Source organism: Pseudophryne corroboree, chromosome 7 (genome assembly GCF_028390025.1).
Source record: "Pseudophryne corroboree isolate aPseCor3 chromosome 7, aPseCor3.hap2, whole genome shotgun sequence".
Lineage (NCBI taxonomy): Eukaryota > Metazoa > Chordata > Amphibia > Anura > Myobatrachidae > Pseudophryne > Pseudophryne corroboree.
Window position 1 is genome coordinate 487,397,039 of NC_086450.1, and position 24,381 is coordinate 487,421,419.

Here is a 24,381-nt window from a genome sequence, read left to right on the forward strand (position 1 = left end):
GGACTGCTTTAAGGGCACACCAATGATTAGAAATAGAGGTATCAGCGGGACTATTGGTGTCCAGGTAAGAAGACAAGGCCTCTCGTAGTATAGAGACTCCGTCCTCATCTTTTAAAATGTAATCTCGCAACCTCCAAGAGCGTGTTGTGGGGATAGGCGTTTTGTATGACCAAGACCAAAGTAAAGGTGCATGGTCTGACCACGATATCGGCAATATTTTGACATTAGGAATTGATTGTAATGTCCATTTATCCGTCAGGAGCAAATCGATCCTAGAGTAGGATCTATGCACCGGTGAATAAAATGTATAGTCTCTAGCACCGATATTCCTGACCCTCCAAGCATCATATAAATCAAATTCGGTTAGTAGGTGTGAAAAAGAGGAGGCCAGGGCTTTGGCTGCGTTAGCAGACTGTTTATCAAGTTTCGAAGATTTGTCTAGATTAGGGTCAGGGGCTATATTAAAGTCACCCATCAGGAAAACCGCACCTTTCTTGACACTATACAGCTTTTGAAAAAAGGATTTCAGGAACCGGGGTTGATTAGAGTTAGGGGCATAAAGGGAGACCAAAGTAACATATTTAGTTCGCAGTTTCCCCACTAGAATCAGATATCTGCCATTGCCATCTACCCATTTACCCTCCAATTGGAAAGAGCACGATTTATGGAAAAGGATAGCGACACCGTTCCTCTTAAACGGCCCACAGGAGACATAGTGAACTGGGTAATTGGTATTGGAGAACTGAGGAGGGGTGTGCAGTGGGAAGTGGGATTCCTGTATAGCTACTACTTCCGCCTTTTGATCAGCAAAATATTTCAGAGCCAGGCGCCTCTTATGGGGTGAATTGAGCCCTTTAACATTAAGACTTAAAAAGGTGGCCATGTGGGAGGGTATGACAGGGTGGTACATAGCACAGCGAAAAGCATCAGTAACACTTGTATCAAAATATAATACATAGCAGCACAGTCCTCTAAGACCGAGGAAATAAAGTCAGCATCAGTAAAGAGAAGAAAATAAGAAGAGAAAACAGAACAAAAAATAAAACAGGGGAAAAAAACAGAAATAGCTTTCATAAAGGAGCTAGAGATCCCCTCACATGGGTATCGTGACGGACAGGTGTGGGTGGGTGGCATATCAGCCAAAATTACCCACCGTCGCCTCCAAACCAGAACATACTTAACAACTGATTATCAATCGCAAAAATAGATAAGATTAATAAATAAGGTCATCCTAAAATGAGGAGAAATGGACGTTTGCTATCTAATTGAAACAGGCACAGTTCTACCTCTATCTAAGTTTTAACGAAAACATTGGAACATCAGACGAAGAACATCGCCTATAGTATAATGAACACATAGACACAGATAAACCTGTAGGGGAAAAAACAAAAGCTAAATAATAGCTATCTTATGGTTATTCCCAGGTGATTCTCAGCCCGGAGCCAATGTCCAGTCTTGGGCTATCCGTTTCGGTGATGTAGCGGGGGGAGCAGGTTGTATATCGAGAAGGATGTCCCATTTTTTCAGGATTTTAGGTCCATCCTCAGGTGAGGTGATAATGGTGGTAATACCATTACGTAGCACGATCAGCTTAGTAGGGAATCCCCACTTGTATTGGACTGCAGCTTTCCGTAAGGCTGAAGTGATATTGTAGAATGAGCGTCTTTTGGCCATAGTCGCTGGAGACAGGTCCTGGAAGAGTTGAAGAGAGTCCAAACAAGTCGCCGTAGGTGAAGAGGGCATTGCTGCACGCAAGATCTTTTCCTTAATGTGAAAAAAATGAACCATGAGAAGTGTGTCCCGGGAGGCCTGAGCGGGTGCTTGCCTAGACTTTGGGAGTCTATGGATCCTGTCGATCAGGAGATCAGATAGCGAAACATCAGGTATCAGTTTATGGAAAAGATTGGTGGCGTAGTCATACAGGTCAGCATTGGAAACATCGTCCGGGATGCCTCTTATCTTTATATTATTCCTACGTGAGCGGTCCTCTAAATCTGTAGTTTTGTCTCGGATGTTAGCGACTTCCTCTAGTAAAGAGTCGTGTGCAGTGATCAAATCATTATGTGATGTTACCAGCTCCTCCATCTTATGCTCGATGTGATCTGTCCTGTCCCCGATTTCAGAGATATCAGAGCGGAGAGCCTGTATGTTAGATCTGAGCTCTGATGCGATGTCAGACTTGAAAGAGGCTAACAAGGAGTGGATAGAGCGCAACGTGACCGGCCATCCAGAGAGTCCATATCAACTTGTGCAACGTTAGCTGGGTTGCATATTTTTGTTGAAGTTGATTGAGGTGGTTGAGCCAGGGTCGGCGAGGGGAGGGATGCATGGGGCTTGTTACCTGAGGAGGAGGACCTGAAGAAGTTCACTTGTGAAGCAGATTTTGACCCCTTCGACTTCTTTGGAGGCATGTCGAGCTGTCCCGAGAGGGATTAGTAGATCATATAGGTAAAAAGAGGATGACCGTAGCGAATGGTTATTCAGGCAGGAGGCGACGGTGAGGCGACCATGGTGTTAGAAGGACATATCCTCACGGGGGAGTCGCACCATACATGCTGTAATTGTTAGCGATGGGTGTGAAGCTGTGTGGTCCAGGGAAATCAGATTATATGCACGAGGGAACAAAACCGGAGCACGTGTCGTATGCTTCCTCTCCAGTCCTGTAATTCAAAGCTCCCAGCCTGGGTCAGTTATCAGTCAGGCTCTACCGCGCAGGGGCTTGTAACTATTTAGGGAGACTTTGGGGAGTGCTTCAGGTGGAGGGCAGCTGGTGTACAGTGTATGTATTTGTATTTAGCTGCAGCAGCAGCAGCTTTTTGCAGCCAGCTCCCCTCTCCACCTCCAATATGGCCGCCGCTGCTGGGTCCCTATGTTATATAATATTAATTCAGGGGTCCCCCACCTCACTGGTGTAACACTGCTTTCCCAGGCCCCCCCACCGGTGCTTTGGAGTGGTCTGGGGTCAGAGCGGTCGATCACACTGGCGCTGCGTCCGCGCGCCCAGCTCTGCCCCAACCAAGATGGCCGCCGGCGTCTGACACTCGCGGGTGCCTCCGCGGCTCCTTGTAGCTCACTTTGTCCGGTCTCAGCGATCCGGCTGCCGCTACAGGGCTTTCAGCAGTGCTGTAGAGGGGTCACAAACGGCAGCAGCGGGGGCTGATCACCTCCGTGTCACTCCCGGTGGGCACCGACGTCCGGCCGGAACTCGCCCAAATCCAGGTCCCGGCTTCAATCCCGGAGGTAGGCCGCAACCTGCAGGAGCAGGGTAAACCTACTCCCCGGCTCCGCAGCTTTCCCTCACTAGGGAATAAGGCTTAGAGTGGCTTTAGGGATCTCAGGGTGAATAGTTATTCTGGGTGGGCTGCCAATAAGGGGGTTAATAAGGGTGTTTTTGTGCGAGCTCCCCTGGGACACAGTTTATCAATCCGTCTGCAGGCCACACCCCCCGTTTTGTTTTGTTTTATTATGTATAATCCACACAAATTACACCTTGTTGTTCTTAGAAGACTGTATTATGAGAGAATGCCACACTATCAGGGGGACATGTACTAAGCAGTGATAAAAGTGTAGAAGTGAGCCAGTGGAGAAGTTGCCCATGGCAACCAATCAGCAGTGACGTAACATTTATAATGTGCATACTATAAAATTATACAGAGCAGCTGATTGGTTGCCATGGGCAACTTCTCCATTGGCTCACTTCTCCAGTGTTTTCACTCCTTAGTACATCTCCCCTTTAGTCTTGTTACTCATTCTAACACATCAAATAAAATGTAACCAAACTGACCCAAAAAAATATATATATTGTATTTTGTATTGGAATTTCAGTGAACCAAAAGCAGAATTTTTTTTTATATATATATATATATATATATATATATATATATATATGTGTGTGTGTAAACACAACAAACAAATATTTGTATTTTTTATTTTTTGCGTGCTGTGAACACCAGAAAATAACTTCTATGGGGGCACTCCCATCTTTCAAACCAGGGTGCCCCCTTATTTGTGCTGGCCAGTATAGGGGAGATATGCACTCTGCTGGGGGTGGGGAGTGAGCTGTGGACATAATTTGAAAGAGGGAACTCCACTCTTTCATTTGGTGGTACACACATATATATATATATATATATATATATATATATATATATATATACATATATACTTGTTAGATGGACCGGCACTGTACCCCTCATATGACAGTCATACCCTGGTGCCCTCTGGAACATTTGGTATAGACGCCTCTTTCAAACAGCAGCGGCACTCGTGGGATTCGTAATCAAGATAAAACGTGTATTTCACATCAAAATCAAAGCTGACGTTTTGGGGCACACACGCCCCTTTGTCGTGTGTGCCCTGAAATGTCGGCTATGATTTTGATGTGAAATACACGTTTTATCTTGATTACGAATCCCATGAGTGCCGCTGCTGTTTGAAAGAGGCGTCTATATATATATATATATATATATATATATATATATATATACACACACACATACATACATACATACATACATATACACATAGTATATTAAACATGCATACATATATATATATATACACACATACAGTACACGTATATACACGCATGTATATATATCACGTGTGTTTATATATATGTATATACATGTGTATATATGTATGCACATGGATATATATGTACTATAATTAAAATAAAGTAAACTTTTATTAAGCACTTACAAGTGCCACCAGGAAGACAGCAGGCTGCAGAGGACGCTAGACAGCCATTAATAATACTCATGCAGCAAAAAGTAAAATAAAAATGTTTTTTGGGTGGAGGGGAGGGGGGGGGGGTGGTGGTTCTGGGAGCTCAAAAATCCCCCCCCCCTCCTCCCTGCGTGCGCCACTAAACATGGTGAAGAAATAACAATGATCTCAGCTCTTGTGTGATCCAATAAGAGGACGCTGAGTCCACGCAGTAACCAGTCTCTGTCTCTCTCACATGTGGTCCAGCAATGAGGAACGTGATTGTTCTTCTGGGTGGAGGCAAAGCGGATCCTGGGCTCTTTGAGCAGAAGATGACAATGAGGACGTGGTACAAGGAACAGAACTGTGATTGTAGCTTTGAGATTCTGCCCCTCACAGACAATGACATCACCTGGTGCAGGAAACATCTGATGTCATATGAGAAGAAGATGGAGGGAATAAGACAACTGTTAGAAGGTAAAATCTGAGATTCCCTTTGTTGTTACAATGTTGTTACAGTTCAGTGGAGGACACAGTATTGATGTTTGCACAGTGGAGAGATCGGTCCACCAGTACTCTTGAGCAGTTATATAAAGTGGGTGATGTAGGGTCAGCTCAGTCCGTCGCACGGTAGTGCACAGAGGGAATGCTCAAACTCACACTAACATATTTTTGCACTTGTGAATCCGTGAGAAATCGCAGCCGTGCCCAAACTGCATGTGCCCCCGTGTCAGGCCCTGTGTAATTATATTTCTGCTCTAACTCAATATCTCTGTCAGTAATTTATATAATTCCCATTCATTGCCAGTACTGTCACTCCTACATGTCAGTTTTTTACAACATGATTGAATGTAATTAACACAGTTATACTTTCTATACAATAGGTGGAATACGTTACTTGGTGAGCTGCTATAAGGTGAGAGGCGATGTTGTACAGACCGTACTCTGTAATGTTACATCAATCCATATACAGTGATAGAAAGTGAATCAATATGGTAAACATTTGTTTTCCCACCTACTAATTCTATTTTATATAATGTGGAATTATGTAATACAGTACGTAATAAAAAACATACTAAGAAGGATACATAAGGGTCTGTATAGGCAACACACCGTCACACCTATGTGCAGTACAGATGCAAGATAAAGTGTGACGTCCCTAGTGGTGGGTTTTGGTGTTACAGTGAGGTTCATCTTCCTGTACGCAACAGCAGAGAGACAGAGAACGCCCAAATCCCCAAAATACTGACACACATTATAATGCAACATTTGGTTTATTACACGGGATCACTCCGTCACTTTGGATCTGTTTAAGTAAAAGGGTAAAAGCGGAATACAAACTTCCAATGACTGGGTCCAATATGGGTAAATACAATTCACTAACACACTTAATCCTGACTGTTACTCCTAGCAACACTAGGAGGCCTTACCTTTGGTATAACATGTGCAAAGGATATCTCAATATCGGCAAATACAACCTCCAAACTGATTCCACTATTGATTCTAGGACTTCGCTCTACTATCCGGGCTCCAGGTAAAGGCCACATGAGCAAAGCTTTAGCAACAATATACAGTGTAATGACTGCACACTATATCTAGAATATAATTCACCAAATAATGCAGTGAATGCGGTGATTATGAGTATAAACTATACGTATTACATAACATTCCACATACACAATGCAATATGAAGTAAACAAAGTAAGAATGAATAAACAGATGAGTAATGAATAAACATCCCGTAATATTTAAATAACCTTTGAGGGATAAGTCCTGTGGCAGAACCAGTTATCCCTGTATCTTCCGTGGCCAGGCTTGCATCGGTGCACATAAAAGGCCGGGGTGAAGTAGGCACTTATACAGTATGAAATCACTATGCTGCTGACTGAGTGTCTCTACTTCTGCTTACCCCCATGTCTCTATCACTGCCACCTCCATAGCTCACTCACTGCCCCCCATAAGCTCTTTCACTGCTCCCTCCACATCTCTCACTGCCCCCATAACTCGTTCTGCCCCTCCATATCACTTTCACAGCTCAATAAGGTATATCTCTCATCTCACCGATGCTCCATATTTCTCTCTATCTTCTCCATATGTCTCTCACTGCCTCCTTCATATCTCTATCTCCTCCGTAACCGCAAATAACTCACTAGCACCCTATGTATTATTATTATCCTTTATTTATTTAGCGACACATGGGATCCGCAGCGCCCAGTTACATAGAACATATACAAATAAGCAAAACAAGAAAACAGTGACTTAAAATTCAATATAATTATACGACAAGTACAGGGTATATATAAATAGCTGCGTCAGCAGACGACACTGACATAAATATCAGGGTGGCAAAAAACCGCCGGGAATTGTTGCTGTCGTAGGGAGTATGGAGTTGAGGATGGTTTAAGTAAGAGAGGGAAAAGCACATGAGGGAAGAGGGCCCTGCTCGTGAGAGCTTACATTCTAATGGGAAGGGGCAGACAGACAGGGGTAGACAGTGAGCGTGGAACAGAGGGTTAGGATGAGATTTGGCTGGGTTTGGTGAAGAAGTGGGTCTTGAGAGCCCGTTTGATGTTCTGTAGAGAGATGGAGAGTCTGAGTGGGAGAGGTAGAGAAAGATATATGGTCAAAGGAAACAGGGTGCACCCTACAGTGAGTAAAAGGTACATAATATTTAATTGCAGCACACATAAAAAACTTACATCATAGATAAAACACATCAGCCAAGATTGACTGCCCAGATGGGATGCAGCGTCCGCTTGAAGACATCAGAGGTAACGGAGCAGTCTAACAGTGGTTTTGTGCAATATTACAAGAAGTCCTCTTCCTCACTCCGGTCCCCGGAGCCGGTACTCATTTCCCGATTTGTGACATCACAGCATTGCAATGTCACCAGGTCATGCTCCACACGCATTTCTTCACAAAGGACTCTGTCATTGGGTCACAGCTGTACTGATGTGAGGAAGCTGCCTATCTACTGTATCTAGTTAGATCAACATTTCCAGATAAGAGCAGCTCTCGATGATGCTAATTATATTTTAAAGGACCCTATAAAGGATGTGTCCACTGGCAGTTTTTACTGAAGAACTAAAGTAAATGGGATTTTCACACCTAGAAATTGAACACCGCTGAGGAAGTAATTTCATGATGAAATGCGTCGGGTCATGCAAGATCGTTTTTAAAAGTGATCTTAAGCTGTCAGGCTCGTCCTGTTATTGGGTAACAGTGAGGTTTAACAACAAATGCCTCACAATTGACCATGATATAATGTATGTGCGATGTCAAGTATTTTTTTAAGTGTTTAAATAAATATATTTGGGATGCGGTCAAGATCCCGCCGGACGGAATACTGGCGGTCGAAATACCGACACCGGAATCCCGACTGGCTCAATCCCGACATATTCCCCCTCTGTTGGTGTACACGATAGCCATACAGGGAGAATATAATAGTGTGCCGAGCGTAGAGAGGCACCATGCCCGCAACATGGCGAGTGCAGCGAGACCACAAGGGGTTGCGTACTGCTCGCCACCCCTGTCGGGATTGTGCTGGTCGGGATTCCGGTGTCGGTATTTCGACCGCCGGGATCCCGTCCAGCGGGATTTCGGGGGTAATTCCAAGTTGATGGCAGCAGGATTTTTGATAGCAATTGGGCAAAACCATGTGCACTGCAGGGGAGGCAGATGTAACATGTGCAGAGAGAGTTAGATTTGGGTGTGTTATATTGTTTCTGTGCAGGGTAAATACTGGCTGCTTTATTTTTATTTTTGATTGCAGATTGAACACACCACACCCAAATCTAACTCTCTCTGCACATGTTATATCTGCCTCCCCTGCAGTGCACATGGTTTTGCCCAATTGCTAACAAAAATCCTGCTGCGATCAACTTGGAATTACCCCCTTCGTACTGATCCCATATATACAGTATGTATTAATGATAAAAGAAATCATGTTTGGATTTTATTGGTTGTACTCGGGTATACTAACCCTGTAATAGGAATATCATCATCATCTACATTACTATAAGACTACAAGCCGTTTCTCTTAATGATAATGGTTAAGTAACGCTACAAATTTATTGGCGCTCCCTTGTACCATATATATATACTGTGTATATATATATATATATATATATATATATATATATATATAGTGACCCCTCCATATCTCTGTCACCGCCCCCTCTTTTCCGTATGTCACTTGCATTCTACATGTATATAATGATGTGAGAATCCTCCGTAGTGTGCATAAAATCCCAGTGACCGCTCTCAGCAACACCATCCTGGACGGGACACCCATTGGAGAGGCAGTGGTGCACCCAGGGGGGGTTTCCGGGCACCTAGAAACCCCCTCCACCAAAAAAAAAAAAAAAAACTTTTTTTTTTTTTTTTTTAGCTGCATGAGTATTATTAATGGCTGTCTAGCGTCCTCTTCCTGGTGGCACTTGTAAGTGCTTAATAAAAGTTTACTTTATTTTAATTATAGTACATATATATCCATGTGCATACATATATACACATGTATATACATACATATAAACACACACACATATGATATATATACATGCGTATATAGGTGTACTATATATATATATATATATATATATGTATGCATGTTTAATATGCTATGTGTGTATATATATGTGTGTGTGTGTATACGGTATATATATGTGTGTGTAGATAGATAGATAGATAGATATACACAGACACACTAGTTTTACAGACCCAGCATATACTGTGTCACCTCAGTCCCCACCCCCGTGCTTGGCTCCACCCAGTTCTGGAACCCCCCCCCCATGCAAATACTGCGTTTGCCACTGAGAGGGACGCGCACTACAAGCTTCAGATTAGCCAAGTTTCTTGCAGGAGCAAGCTGGTCAGTTCCGGTTTTTCCCAATCCCATTAGCTTCTGCTTTCCCACTTGTGCGTCACTCAGAGTCAGCCCCTATTTGTGCAGTTAAGAAAAACTTCTTAGCAAAGAATATATACAAAGAGGGATTACTATAAGTATTTGCAGGTGGCAATATGTCATACATACAGTATTACTTGGATACAATGACAATATTCTGTGATCTGTCTCAGAGTGCAGTTGGGATCTTTTCTCGGTCTTCGGAGAGCGATTACAAGTGGCTAATTAACTGGCTGACATCCGCATCCTTCATGAACCTAGGGGACGTCCGACCTTGTTACATCTCTAACAATGGGTCCCGGCGGTTCAGAGAGGACGTGTCTCAGTGTCGTTTCGGGATTCTATATCACACCAAGAACAGAGGGAGGATCAACATCACTGATGTCACTGACTCTCTGTATGACGCCGAGCTACAGTATATGTCTGAGATACTAGGTAAGTGACAATGTATATTGCACAGATGGGAGGTTTGTCTGATTCTAACCACTATCTCACAGAGCCAGACGTGCCAGAGGGGTTACCGGGCTGGGATTTATTCATTTATTTATTAACAGTTTCTTACATACCACAAAAAATTCTGTTGTGTTAATTGGAAACCGTGAAAACATAAAACAAAACAATTGCAAACAACAGTGAAAAACAAAACTAGGTAATAACAGACAAACATAGAGGTAGGAAGGCCCTGCTCGCAAGATTCAATCTATAGGGAAATAGGCATGGATACACAAGGATAGGTGCTATCTATTGCATAATGGTCCTGCCAGATTGCAAAGGTTCTTGGTGGGCTGTATGATATGGTCACACAGTGATGTTGGCCTGGGGTTAGAAGGATGGGAAAGTAAAGAACGAGAAAATATGTGAGGATGTGTGTGGACTGTACATTGGGAAAGTAATTGGATCGGAAAATTTATGAAGATTATGTGGGCGGTTCTGGAATTTGATAAGCTCCCTGAAGAGGTGAGTTTTCAGAGAACGATTGAAGGTTTGGAGACTAGAGGAGAGTCTTATTGTGCGTGGGAGGGCATTCCACAGAGTGGGTGCAGCCTGAAGAAAGTCCTGCAATCGTGAATGGTGTGTATGAGAGACATAGATCTTGTTCAGAGCAGAGGGTCGGGTTGAGAGATATTTTGAGATAAGTGAAGAGATGTACATTGGTGTAGTTTGGTTAATGGCCTTGTGTGTAAGTAGAAGTATTTTATATTGAATACTGTAGAATACCGGTAACCAATGTAGGGACTGACATAGTGGGTCTGCCAGGGCCGTAACTAGGTGTGGGCCAATGGTGCCTTGCCTACAGCGCAACTGCACTGAAGGCGTACCATCTGGCAGCCCACCCACATGTACGGCCGTTATATGTGGTAGTAGTGAAAGTACCGCTGCCCGCCGGTGCCTGTGTCCCGCCACCGCCTCTGTAAGGTACGGGGAGCCGCTATGTGGTATTACACAGCCCCCGAGTGTTAATTCTGCCTGTGAGAGCCGCCACCACCTCTGCAAACGTGAGGGAATGGGAGCGGCTACTGCATCCGCCAGCTCCTGTCTGTGAGCCGCTGCTAATTGTGCTGCCTGTGCTAATTCCGTGTGTGAGGCCTTCTTGCATTGCAGCAATGGTGTGGGACTAGGAGCAGGCATATATGAGCGTCTGGATTATGGATCGTCCCTACAGGTGACAGACACACAGGGCGGGATGTACTTAAGGAAAAATGCGGTAAAACCTGCGAAAATGGGGATTTTACTGCATTTTCAAATTTACTGAGTCCCTACTGCCGCGTTTTCGCCGTCCAAAGATGGCGATACCCTATAGAAGCCTATGGGCTTCTTATCGCCGACCACCACAACCTGCCGACACCGCCACCCCTGGCTTACCTTCCTCCAGGCTGCCCTGGACTCGGAAGGTAATCTCCTCCTCCCCTTAGCAACGTAGCCGGAGGTCCTTCCGGCTGCAGGGGGGAGGAGGAGGCGCCGGGGGCAACCTTCTGCTGCTTCCTGGCATCTAGCCAGTGTAAAGATCACGGGGAGATGACGGAGACCCCCCACAGACCACCAAACAGGTATCGCGGGGGGCCTCCGTCACCGCATCGCGATATTGATCGCATATGTTAGTACATATGCGATCAACATCGCTGCGGCGAGGGGTGGCAATGTATCTTAATGCCCACAGACACACACACACACACACACACACATATACATACACTTTGTAGCAGTTATCTGTGTGGCACACATACAGTACAGTATGTAGCATTAATCTATGTGGCACACACACACACACACACACACCTCTCTCTCTCTCTCTCTCTCTCTCTCTTTATCTCACTCTCCCACACACACTCCCTGCCTAATGTGTAAAAAGGGACTCTACCTGCCGTACTGTGTAAAAGGGGGACTCCACCTGCCATACTGTTAAAAAAGGGGGACTCTACTTACCTAATGTGTATTATTGTTATTATTACATTTTATTTATAAGGCGCCACAAGTGTTTCGCAGCGCCGTACAAAGGACAGTACAGGGAGACAAACTTAGCATTACAGTAAAGAAAATAACAGACATACAGTACAGGTAACAAAGAGCAGCACACATTCTCAAGACATAATACAGCTAAGAGGTAAGTAGTGAGGGAGTTATCATCGTGCTACTAGGAGCTGGTGGCCATAAATGGAGATGAGCCTTTACTAGCAGGAGAAAAAGCGGTAAAGATGGTCGCTGAGTAGGGGAGAGCTGCAAGTGAAGAGGGCTTAGATAACAAGATGGAAGAGGGCCCTGCTCTGAGGAGCTAACAATCTAGTGGGAAGGGGCGACAGACAGATGACATGAGGTGCAAGCAAGTGGGAGGAGGCCTGATGGCAGGGTGTAAGCAAAGCTGAGATGTTCAAGGCATGAGGCAGGAGGGGGATGGAGGAGCGGCCTCAGGACTAGGTCATGCATCAGAAGGGTACACTTTGATGAATAGGTGGGTTTTCAGTGCCCGTTTGAAGCTTTGCAAAGTCGGGGAGAGTCTAATGGAGCGGGGGAGTGCATTCCACTGAAGGGGTGCAGCACGGGCATAGTTTTGAACACGAGCATGGGAAGCAGTGACCAGGCGGTGGAGAGGTGACGATCATTGGTCAACCGTAGGGGGTGGGAGGGAGTATGAAGGGGGAGGAAGTTAGAGATGTAGGGAGCAGTGGAATCAGAGATGGCCCTGTATGTGAGGGTGAGGAGTTTGAAGAGGATTCTGTAGGGGAATGGGAGCCAGTGTAGATTTTGTCAAAGGGGAGTGGCAGATGTGGAGCGGTGGGAGATGAAAGGTGACTCTGCCTGCTGTACTGTGTAAAAGGGGGACTCTACCTGCCTAACGTGTAATAGGGGACTATACCTGCCGTACTGTGCAAAAAGGAGCTATGTGGCCATGCCCCTTCCTCATGAAGCCATGCCCCTATATTTTGGCATTGGCCCTTTTTCATATTTGGTGGTGGTGGGTGTGGGGAGGTGCTCCGATGCTGTTTCTTGCAAACAGCGCTAAAATGTCTAATATTAGCCTCACAGCTGCATTCAGAATGGATTGTATTGGTGAGAGTCTCTATTTGGCAAGACCGGTAAAGAGACTATTGTAATAATTAGAGATGAGTGGGTTCGTTTCTCAGAGAATCGAACCCCCCGGACTTCATGTTCCGAGCCAGAATCCTAGTCTGGCTCGGGACTTCCCGCCAGACTAGGAAACCAGAAGGAGGCAAAACGTCATCATCCCGCTGTCGGATTCTAGTGGGTTTTGGAATCCATATAAACAGCTGCGCATCACCATCATTTTCAATCTGGACTTGGAGAGTGAGGGAGACAGACCTCTGTCTCTCTCTGTAGGTGGTGGCATCGGGAGGGGCCAGTGTGTGCTCTATAGGGGTGCTGTTCCTGTCACTGTGGTGTCCCTGTGCTGTTAAGGGTGCTGTCCTGGCTTTCACTGGTGTTTCATGTGCTTTTAAGGGTGCTGCAGCTTTACATGGGTGTTGCTGTTCTTGCTGTCACTGTGTTGTACAGGGGGGCAGGGCACTGTCCTCCTGTATGCAATCAAAATACAGGGGTGCTAGCCCTGTCTTGTATGCTGTAAAATTTAGGGGTGCTGTTGTTAAAATAAATGTACACTGGCCCTGTCTTGCATGCTGTAAAAATTCAGGGGTGCTGTTGTTAAAATAAATGTACACTGGTCTTGTCTTGTATGCAGTAAAAATTCAGGGGTACTGTTGTTACAATAAAAGTACACTGGCACTGTCTTGTATGCTGAAAAAAATCAGGGGTACTGTTAAAACAAATGTTAAAATACGCTGTAAAAATGTAGTGGTACAGTGAAAATAATTGTACACTGGCCCTCTATGCTGTAAAAATACAGTTGTTGAAATAAAAGTACACTGGTCTTGTATGCTGTAAAAATACAGGGTTATTGTGAAACTACAGAGGCACTGTCCGCAGTTGCGATGTCTATGCCTGACCTTCACAACACTGTATTGGAAGAGAAGGCTCCTACCATTTGCACGCCCTCTGGAAGTGCTGGGAGGAGCACCGCCAGTCCAGTTGCTGATATGGAGATTGAGGATGTCACTGCAGAAGTACAACAGGATATAAGGAGGATATGGGTATAGCTGGCAATGAGGAGGAAGTTGATGATGAGGATCTGATGGTGATGTGGTTTGTTTTAGAGATGAGCGGGTTCGGTTTCTCTGAAACCGAACCCGCACGAACTTCATGTTTTTTTCACGAGTCCGAGCAGACTCGGATCCTCCCGCCTTGCTCGGTTAACCCGAGCGCGCCCGAACGTCATCATGACGCTGTCGGATTCTCGCGAGACTCGGATTCTATATAAGGAGCCGCGCGTCGCCGCCATTTTCACACGTGCATTGAGATTGATAGGGAGAGGACGTGGCTGGCGTCCTCTCCATTAGAAATTAGATTAGAAGAGAGAGAGAGATTGTGCAGAGTCAGACAGAGTTTACCACAGTGACCAGTGCAGTTGTTGTTAGTTAACTTTTATTTATTTTAATATAATATATCCGTTCTCTGCTATATCCGTTCTCTGCCTGAAAAAAAACGATACACAGCAGCAGCCAGTCACACAGTGTGACTCAGTCTGTGTGCACTCAGCTCAGCCCAGTGTGCTGCACATCAATGTATAAAAGGCAAAGCTTATAATAATTGTGGGGGAGACTGGGGAGCACTGCAGGTTGTTATAGCAGGAGCCCCCAGGAGTACATAATATTATATTAATTTAAAATTAAACAGTGCACACTTTTGCTGCAGGAGTGCCACTGCCAGTGTGACTAGTGGTGACCAGTGCCTGACCACCAGTATAGTAGTATATTGTTGTATGTATTGTATACTATCTCTTTATCAACCAGTCTATATTAGCAGCACACACAGTACAGTGCGGTAGTTCACGGCTGTGGCTACCTCTGTGTCGGCAGTCGGAACTCGGCAGGCAGTCCGTCCATCCATAATTGTATTACAATATATACCACCTAACCGTGGTATTTTTTTTTCTTTCTTTATACCGTCGTCATAGTGTCATACTAGTTGTTACGAGTATACTACTATCTCTTTATCAACCAGTGTACAGTGCGGTAGTTCACGGCTGTGGCTACCTCTGTGTCGGCAGTCGGCAGGCAGTCCGTCCATCCATAATTGTATTATTATTATAATATATACCACCTAACCGTGGTTTTTTTTTCATTCTTTATACCGTCATAGTGTCATACTAGTTGTTACGAGTATACTACTATCTCTTTATCAACCAGTGTACAGTGCGGTAGTTCACGGCTGTGGCTACCTCTGTGTCGGCAGTCGGCAGGCAGTCCGTCCATCCATAATTGTATTATTATTATAATATATACCACCTAACCGTGGTTTTTTTTTCATTCTTTATACCGTCGTCATAGTGTCATACTAGTTGTTACGAGTATACTACTATCTCTTTATCAACCAGTGTACAGTGCGGTAGTTCACGGCTGTGGCTACCTCTGTGTCGGCAGTCGGCAGGCAGTCCGTCCATCCATAATTGTATTATTATTATAATATATACCACCTAACCGTGGTTTTTTTTTCATTCTTTATACCGTCGTCATAGTGTCATACTAGTTGTTACGAGTATACTACTATCTCTTTATCAACCAGTGTACAGTGCGGTAGTTCACGGCTGTGGCTACCTCTGTGTCGGCAGTCGGCAGGCAGTCCGTCCATCCATAATTGTATTATTATTATAATATATACCACCTAACCGTGGTTTTTTTTTCATTCTTTATACCGTCGTCATAGTGTCATACTAGTTGTTACGAGTATACTACTATCTCTTTATCAACCAGTGTACAGTGCGGTAGTTCACGGCTGTGGCTACCTCTGTGTCGGCAGTCGGCAGGCAGTCCGTCCATCCATAATTGTATTATTATTATAATATATACCACCTAACTGTGGTATTTTTTTTTCTTTCTTTATACCGTCGTCATAGTGTCATACTAGTTGTTACGAGTATACTACTATCTCTTTATCAACCAGTGTACAGTGCGGTAGTTCACGGCTGTGGCTACCTCTGTGTCGGCAGTCGGCAGGCAGTCCGTCCATCCATAATTGTATTATTATTATAATATATACCACCTAACCGTGGTTTTTTTTTCATTCTTTATACCGTCGTCATAGTGTCATACTAGTTGTTACGAGTATACTACTATCTCTTTATCAACCAGTGTACAGTGCGGTAGTTCACGGCTGTGGCTACCTCTGTGTCGGCAGTCGGCAGGCAGTCCGTCCATCCATAATTGTATTATTATTATAATATATACCACCTAACCGTGGTTTTTTTTTCATTCTTTATACCGTCGTCATAGTGTCATACTAGTTGTTACGAGTATACTACTATCTCTTTATCAACCAGTGTACAGTGCGGTAGTTCACGGCTGTGGCTACCTCTGTGTCGGCAGTCGGCAGGCAGTCCGTCCATCCATAATTGTATTATTATTATAATATATACCACCTAACTGTGGTATTTTTTTTTCTTTCTTTATACCGTCGTCATAGTGTCATACTAGTTGTTACGAGTATACTACTATCTCTTTATCAACCAGTGTACAGTGCGGTAGTTCACGGCTGTGGCTACCTCTGTGTCGGCAGTCGGCAGGCAGTCCGTCCATCCATAATTGTATTATTATTATAATATATACCACCTAACCGTGGTTTTTTTTTCATTCTTTATACCGTCGTCATAGTGTCATACTAGTTGTTACGAGTATACTACTATCTCTTTATCAACCAGTGTACAGTGCGGTAGTTCACGGCTGTGGCTACCTCTGTGTCGGCAGTCGGCAGGCAGTCCGTCCATCCATAATTGTATTATTATTATAATATATACCACCTAACTGTGGTATTTTTTTTTCTTTCTTTATACCGTCGTCATAGTGTCATACTAGTTGTTACGAGTATACTACTATCTCTTTATCAACCAGTGTACAGTGCGGTAGTTCACGGCTGTGGCTACCTCTGTGTCGGCAGTCGGCAGGCAGTCCGTCCATCCATAATTGTATTATTATTATAATATATACCACCTAACCGTGGTTTTTTTTTCATTCTTTATACCGTCGTCATAGTGTCATACTAGTTGTTACGAGTATACTACTATCTCTTTATCAACCAGTGTACAGTGCGGTAGTTCACGGCTGTGGCTACCTCTGTGTCGGCAGTCGGCAGGCAGTCCGTCCATCCATAATTGTATTATTATTATAATATATACCACCTAACTGTGGTATTTTTTTTTCTTTCTTTATACCGTCGTCATAGTGTCATACTAGTTGTTACGAGTATACTACTATCTCTTTATCAACCAGTGTACAGTGCGGTAGTTCACGGCTGTGGCTACCTCTGTGTCGGCAGTCGGCAGGCAGTCCGTCCATCCATAATTGTATTATTATTATAATATATACCACCTAACCGTGGTTTTTTTTTCATTCTTTATACCGTCGTCATAGTGTCATACTAGTTGTTACGAGTATACTACTATCTCTTTATCAACCAGTGTACAGTGCGGTAGTTCACGGCTGTGGCTACCTCTGTGTCGGCAGTCGGCAGGCAGTCCGTCCATCCATAATTGTATTATTATTATAATATATACCACCTAACCGTGGTTTTTTTTTCATTCTTTATACCGTCGTCATAGTGTCATACTAGTTGTTACGAGTATACTACTATCTCTTTATCAACCAGTGTACAGTGCGGTAGTTCACGGCTGTGGCTACCTCTGTGTCGGCAGTCGGCAGGCAGTCCGTCCATCCATAATTGTATTATTATTATAATATATACCACCTAACCGTGGTTTTTTTATACCACCTAACCGTGGCAGTCCGTCCATAATTGTATACTAGTATCCAATCCATCCATCTCCATTGTTTACCTGAGGTGCCTTTTAGTTCTGCCTATAAAATATGGAGAACAAAAAAGTTGAGGTTCCAAAATTAGGGAAAGATCAAGATCCACTTCCACCTCGTGCTGAAGCTGCTGCCACTAGTCATGGCCGAGACGATGAAATGCCAGCAACGTCGTCTGCCAAGGCCGATGCCCAATGTCATAGTACAGAGCATGTCAAATCCAAAACACCAAATATCAGAAAAAAAAGGACTCCAAAACCTAAACTAAAATTGTCGGAGGAGAAGCGTAAACTTGCCAATATGCCATTTACCACACGGAGTGGCAAGGAACGGCTGAGGCCCTGGCCTATGTTCATGGCTAGTGGTTCAGCTTCACATGAGGATGGAAGCACTCAGCCTCTCGCTAGAAAAATGAAACGACTCAAGCTGGCAAAAGCACAGCAAAGAACTGTGCGTTCTTCGAAATCCCAAATCCACAAGGAGAGTCCAATTGTGTCGGTTGCGATGCCTGACCTTCCCAACACTGGATGTGAAGAGCATGCGCCTTCCACCATTTGCACGCCCCCTGCAAGTGCTGGAAGGAGCACCCGCAGTCCAGTTCCTGATAGTGAGATTGAAGATGTCAGTGTTGAAGTCCACCAGGATGAGGAGGATATGGGTGTTGCTGGCGCTGGGGAGGAAATTGACAAGGAGGATTCTGATGGTGAGGTGGTTTGTTTAAGTCAGGCACCCGGGGAGACACCTGTTGTCCGTGGGACGAATATGGCCGTTGACATGCCAGGTGAAAATACCAAAAAAATCAGCTCTTCGGTGTGGAGGTATTTCACCAGAAATGCGGACAACAGGTGTCAAGCCGTGTGTTCCCTTTGTCAAGCTGTAATAAGTAGGGGTAAGGACGTTAACCACCTCGGAACATCCTCCCTTATACGTCACCTGCAGCGCATTCATAATAAGTCAGTGACAAGTTCAAAAACTTTGGGTGACAGCGGAAGCACTCCACTGACCAGTAAATCCCTTCCTCTTGTAACCAAGCTCACGCAAACCACCCCACCAACTCCCTCAGTGTCAATTTCCTCCTTCCCCAGGAATGCCAATAGTCCTGCAGGCCATGTCACTGGCAATTCTGACGATTCCTCTCCTGCCTGGGATTCCTCCGATGCATCCTTGCGTGTAACGCCTACTGCTGCTGGCGCTGCTGTTGTTGCTGCTGGGAGTCGATGGTCATCCCAGAGAGGAAGTCGTAAGACCACTTTTACTACTTCCACCAAGCAATTGACTGTCCAACAGTCATTTGCGAGGAAGATTAAATATCACAGCAGTCATCCTACTGCAAAGCGGATAACTGAGGCCTTGACATCCTGGGTGGTGAGAAACGTGGTTCCGGTATCCATCATTACTGCAGAGCCAACTAAAGACTTGTTGGAGGTACTGTGTCCCCGGTACCAAATACCATCTAGGTTCCATTTCTCTAGGGTTGCGATACCGAAAATGTACACAGACCTCAGAAAAAGAGTCACCAGTGTCCTAAAAAATGCAGCTGTACCCAATGTCCACTTAACCACGGACATGTGGACAAGTGGAGCAGGGCAGGGTCAGGACTATATGACTGTGACAGCCCACTGGGTAGATGTATGGACTCCCGCCGCAAGAACAGCAGCGGCGGCACCAGTAGCAGCATCTCGCAAACGCCAACTCGTTCCTAGGCAGGCTACGCTTTGTATCACCGGTTTCCAGAATACGCACACAGCTGAAAACCTCTTACGGCAACTGAGGAAGATCATCGCGGAATGGCTTACCCCAATTGGACTCTCCTGTGGATTTGTGGCATCGGACAACGCCAGCAATATTGTGCGTGCATTACATCTGGGCAAATTCCAGCACGTCCCATGTTTTGCACATACCTTGAATTTGGTGGTGCAGAATTTTTTTAAAAACGACAGGGGCGTGCAAGAGATGCTGTCGGTGGCCAGAAAAATTGCGGGACACTTTCGGCGTACAGGCAGCACGTACAGAAGACTGGAGCACCACCAAAAACGCCTGAACCTGCCCTGCCATCATCTGAAGCAGGAGGTGGTAACGAGGTGGAATTCAACCCTCTATATGCTTCAGAGGTTGGAGGAGCAGCAAAAGGCCATTCAAGCCTATACAACTGACCACGATATAGGAGGTGGAATGCACCTGTCTCAAGCGCAGTGGAGAATGATTTCAACGTTGTGCAAGGTTCTGCAACCTTTTGAACTTGCCACACGTGAAGTCAGTTCAGACACTGCCAGCCTGAGTCAGGTCATTCCCCTCATCAGGCTTTTGCAGAAGAAGCTGGAGACATTGAAGGAGGAGCTAAGACAGAGCGATTCCGCTAGGCATGTGGGACTTGTGGATGGAGCCCTTAATTCGCTTAACAAGGATTCACGGGTGGTCAATCTGTTGAAATCAGAGCACTACATTTTGGCCACCGTGCTCGATCCTAGATTTAAAACCTACCTTGGATCTCTCTTTCCGGCGCACACAAGTCTGCTGGGTTTCAAAGACCTGCTGGTGAGAAAATTGTCAAGTCAAGCGGAACGCGACCTGTCAACATCTCCTCCTTCACATTCTCCCGCAACTGGGGGTGCGAGGAAAAGGCTCAGAATTCCGAGCCCACCCGCTGGCGGTGATGCAGGGCAGTCTGGAGCGACTGCTGATGCTGACATCTGGTCCGGACTGAAGGACCTGACAACCATTACGGACATGTCGTCTACTGTCACTGCATATGATTCTATCACCATTGATAGAATGGTGGAGGATTATATGAGTGACCGCATCCAAGTAGGCACGTCACACAGTCCGTACTTATACTGGCAGGAAAAAGAGGCAATTTGGAGGCCCTTGCACAAACTGGCTTTATTCTACCTAAGTTGCCCTCCCACAAGTGTGTACTCCGAAAGAGTGTTTAGTGCCGCCGCTCACCTTGTCAGCAATCGGCGTACGAGGTTACATCCAGAAAATGTGGAGAAGATGATGTTCATTAAAATGAATTATAATCAATTCCTCCGCGGAGACATTGACCAGCAGCAATTGCCTCCACAAAGTACACAGGGAGCTGACATGGTGGATTCCAGTGGGGACGAATTGATAATCTGTGAGGAGGGGGATGTACACGGTGATATATCGGAGGATGATGATGAGGTGGACATCTTGCCTCTGTAGAGCCAGTTTGTGCAAGGAGAGATTAATTGCTTCTTTTTTGGTGGGGGTCCAAACCAACCCGTCATTTCAGTCACAGTCGTGTGGCAGACCCTGTCACTGAAATGATGGGTTGGTTAAAGTGTGCATGTCCTGTTTTGTTTATACAACATAAGGGTGGGTGGGAAGGGCCCAAGGACAATTCCATCTTGCACCTCTTTTTTCTTTTATTTTTCTTTGCGTCATGTGCTGTTTGGGGAGGGTTTTTTGGAAGGGACATCCTGCGTGACACTGCAGTGCCACTCCTAGATGGGCCCGGTGTTTGTGTCGGCCACTAGGGTCGCTTATCTTTCTCACACAGCTACCTCATTGCGCCTCTTTTTTTCTTTGCGTCATGTGCTGTTTGGGGAGGGTTTTTTGGAAGGGACATCCTGCGTGACACTGCAGTGCCACTCCTAGATGGGCCCGGTGTTTGTGTCGGCCACTAGGGTCGCTTATCTTTCTCACACAGTCAGCTACCTCATTGCGCCTCTTTTTTTCTTTGCGTCATGTGCTGTTTGGGGAGGGTTTTTTGGAAGGGACATCCTGCGTGACACTGCAGTGCCACTCCTAGATGGGCCCGGTGTTTGTGTCGGCCACTAGGGTCGCTAATCTTACTCACACAGCTACCTCATTGCGCCTCTTTTTTTCTTTGCGTCATGTGCTGTTTGGGGAGGGTTTTTTGGAAGGGACATCCTGCGTGACACTGCAGTGCCACTCCTAGATGGGCCCGGTGTTTGTGTCGGCCACTAGGGTCGCTTATCTTTCTCACACAGTCAGCTACCTCATTGCGCCTCTTTTTTTCTTTGCGTCATGTGCTGTTTGGGGAGGGTTTTTTGGAAGGGACATCCTGCGTGACACTGCAGTGCCACTCCTAGATGGGCCCGGTGTTTGTGTCGGCCACTAGGGTCGCTTATCTTTCTCACACAGTCAGCTACCTCATTGCGCCTCTTTTTTTCTTTGCGTCATGTGCTGTTTGGGGAGGGTTTTTTGGAAGGGACATCCTGCGTGACACTGCAGTGCCACTCCTAGATGGGCCCGGTGTTTGTGTCGGCCACTAGGGTCGCTAATCTTACTCACACAGCTACCTCATTGCGCCTCTTTTTTTCTTTGCGTCATGTGCTGTTTGGGGAGGGTTTTTTGGAAGGGACATCCTGCGTGACACTGCAGTGCCACTCCTAGATGGGCCCGGTGTTTGTGTCGGCCACTAGGGTCGCTTATCTTACTCACACAGCGACCTCGGTGCAAATTTTAGGACTAAAAATAATATTGTGAGGTGTGATGTGTTCAGAATAGGCTGAAAATGAGTGTAAATTATGTTTTTTGAGGTTAATAATACTTTGGGATCAAAATTACCCCCAAATTCTATGATTTAAGCTGTTTTTTAGGGTTTTTTGAAAAAAACACCCGAATCCAAAACACACCCGAATCCGACAAAAAAAATTCGGTGAGGTTTTGCCAAAACGCGGTCGAACCCAAAACACGGCCGCGGAACCGAACCCAAAACCAAAACACAAAACCCGAAAAATTTCCGGCGCTCATCTCTAGTTTGTTTGAATAAGGCACTAGTAGAGACAGTTGTTGGCCATGGGATGAAAAAGACCATTGTCATGCCTGGGCAAAATACCAAAAAAGCCACCTATTCGGTGTGGAATTATTTCAGCACAGATCCGGACAACAGGTGTCAAGCCAACTGTTGCCTTTGAAAATCCATAATAAGTAGGGGTAAGGATGTTAACCACCTAGGAACATCCTCCCTTATACGTCACCTGCAGCGTATTCATTGTCAAGTTCAGAAACTTTGGGTAATAGCGTAAGCAGTCCACTGACACCTTAATGATGTGGTTTGTTTGAATATTATTTCTCTGTTAGAATGAGGATGTAAACACTGAAGGGGGTGGGGTGGAATCTGAGGATAAGGATGACATCTTGACTCTGCAGAACCAGTTTGTGAAAGGAGAGATTAATTGATTATTTTTTGGTGGGGGCCCAAACAAACCAATCATTTTAGCTATAGTCGTGTGGCAGACCCTGTCGCTGAAATGATTGGTTAGTTAAAGTGTGCATGTCCTGTCTATACAACATAAGGGTGAGTGGGAGTGGCCAAAGGAAATTCCATCTTGCATGTCTTTTCTTTGCCACATCATTCCAGGGGTGCTGACCTATATTGGGTGCTGCTCCTCTGCCCTATCAGTCTAAGGGTGCTGCCCCACTGCCATTTAATTCCAGGGGTGCTGTTGCCTGTCTGCTGTGCTGTGTAATTCTCCAGGGGTGCTGCCTATGCTGTTTAAGTCCAGGGGTGCTGCCGTATAATTACAGGGGTGCTGCTGTACTTGATCCTAGGTTTAAATTAAAGCCTAGAGCAGATATGAAACAAGCTTCAACATCACAAATGGATTTGTGAAAACATAGCCACAAAGGTGGAAATGGAAATTGCAATTTTGATTAAGTGTTTTCCAATGAGACCACATGTATGTCCTAAATCAGTCAATCTCAGAAGAGACAGAATCATAATCCAGCGCAACTGCTGGAGAAGTAAAAGAGAGATTTTCTGCCGGAGCATTAGAGAGAGGTTCTTCTCATTTATTTCATGTTAAGGACTTAGTCAAATGAATGGCTCCAATTAGCATTGCTTCCTCCAACTGTACTACTTACAGTATAAAATGTGTTTGGACTGTAGAGTGGTAAGCTCCAGTAGGGCAGGGGCTCAATAACAAAAAAGTCACTACACAGTCGTGGTTAGTACTTTACCGAATCCACCCGAACTCAACTTGGCCCATCCGGGGCTGCTGTGTGGGCACAAGAAGGGCTGCTAAAACATATAAGGGCTGCTTTTATTTAAAAATTAAATATGAAAAAAATAAACAAGACACACAGGTATGCTCACATGCGTGTAACTGGGACACAGAGGTATGCTCACATACGTGTAACTGGGACACACAGGTATGCTCACATGTGTGTAACTGGGACACACAGGTATGCTCACATGCGTGTAAGTGGGACACACAGGTATGCTCACATGTGTGTAACTGGGATACACAGGTATGCTCACATGTGTGTAACTGGGACACACAAGTATGCTCACATGCGTGTAACTGGGAGCTGTGAAAAACAAAAATAAGGCCTCTGCCACAAAATATGTAAATAAAAATGCAATAAAAATGGAAAAAAAGAAACCCACAAGATTTTCACAAAATAAGT

The 24,381-nt window shown here is 45.1% G+C and overlaps 1 protein-coding gene across 1 annotated transcript in view; it reads left to right on the forward strand.

The window, feature by feature from the left end:
• LOC134945685 (uncharacterized) overlaps positions 1-24,381 on the forward strand; it is a 73,267-nt gene that overhangs the window by 39,278 nt on the left and 9,608 nt on the right. The window contains exons 6-8 of the mRNA XM_063935126.1: positions 4,975-5,184; positions 5,592-5,623; positions 9,784-10,045. Of these exons, the coding sequence (XP_063791196.1) occupies positions 4,975-5,184; positions 5,592-5,623; positions 9,784-10,045 (504 nt within the window). The remainder of the gene's footprint in view (positions 1-4,974; positions 5,185-5,591; positions 5,624-9,783; positions 10,046-24,381) is intronic.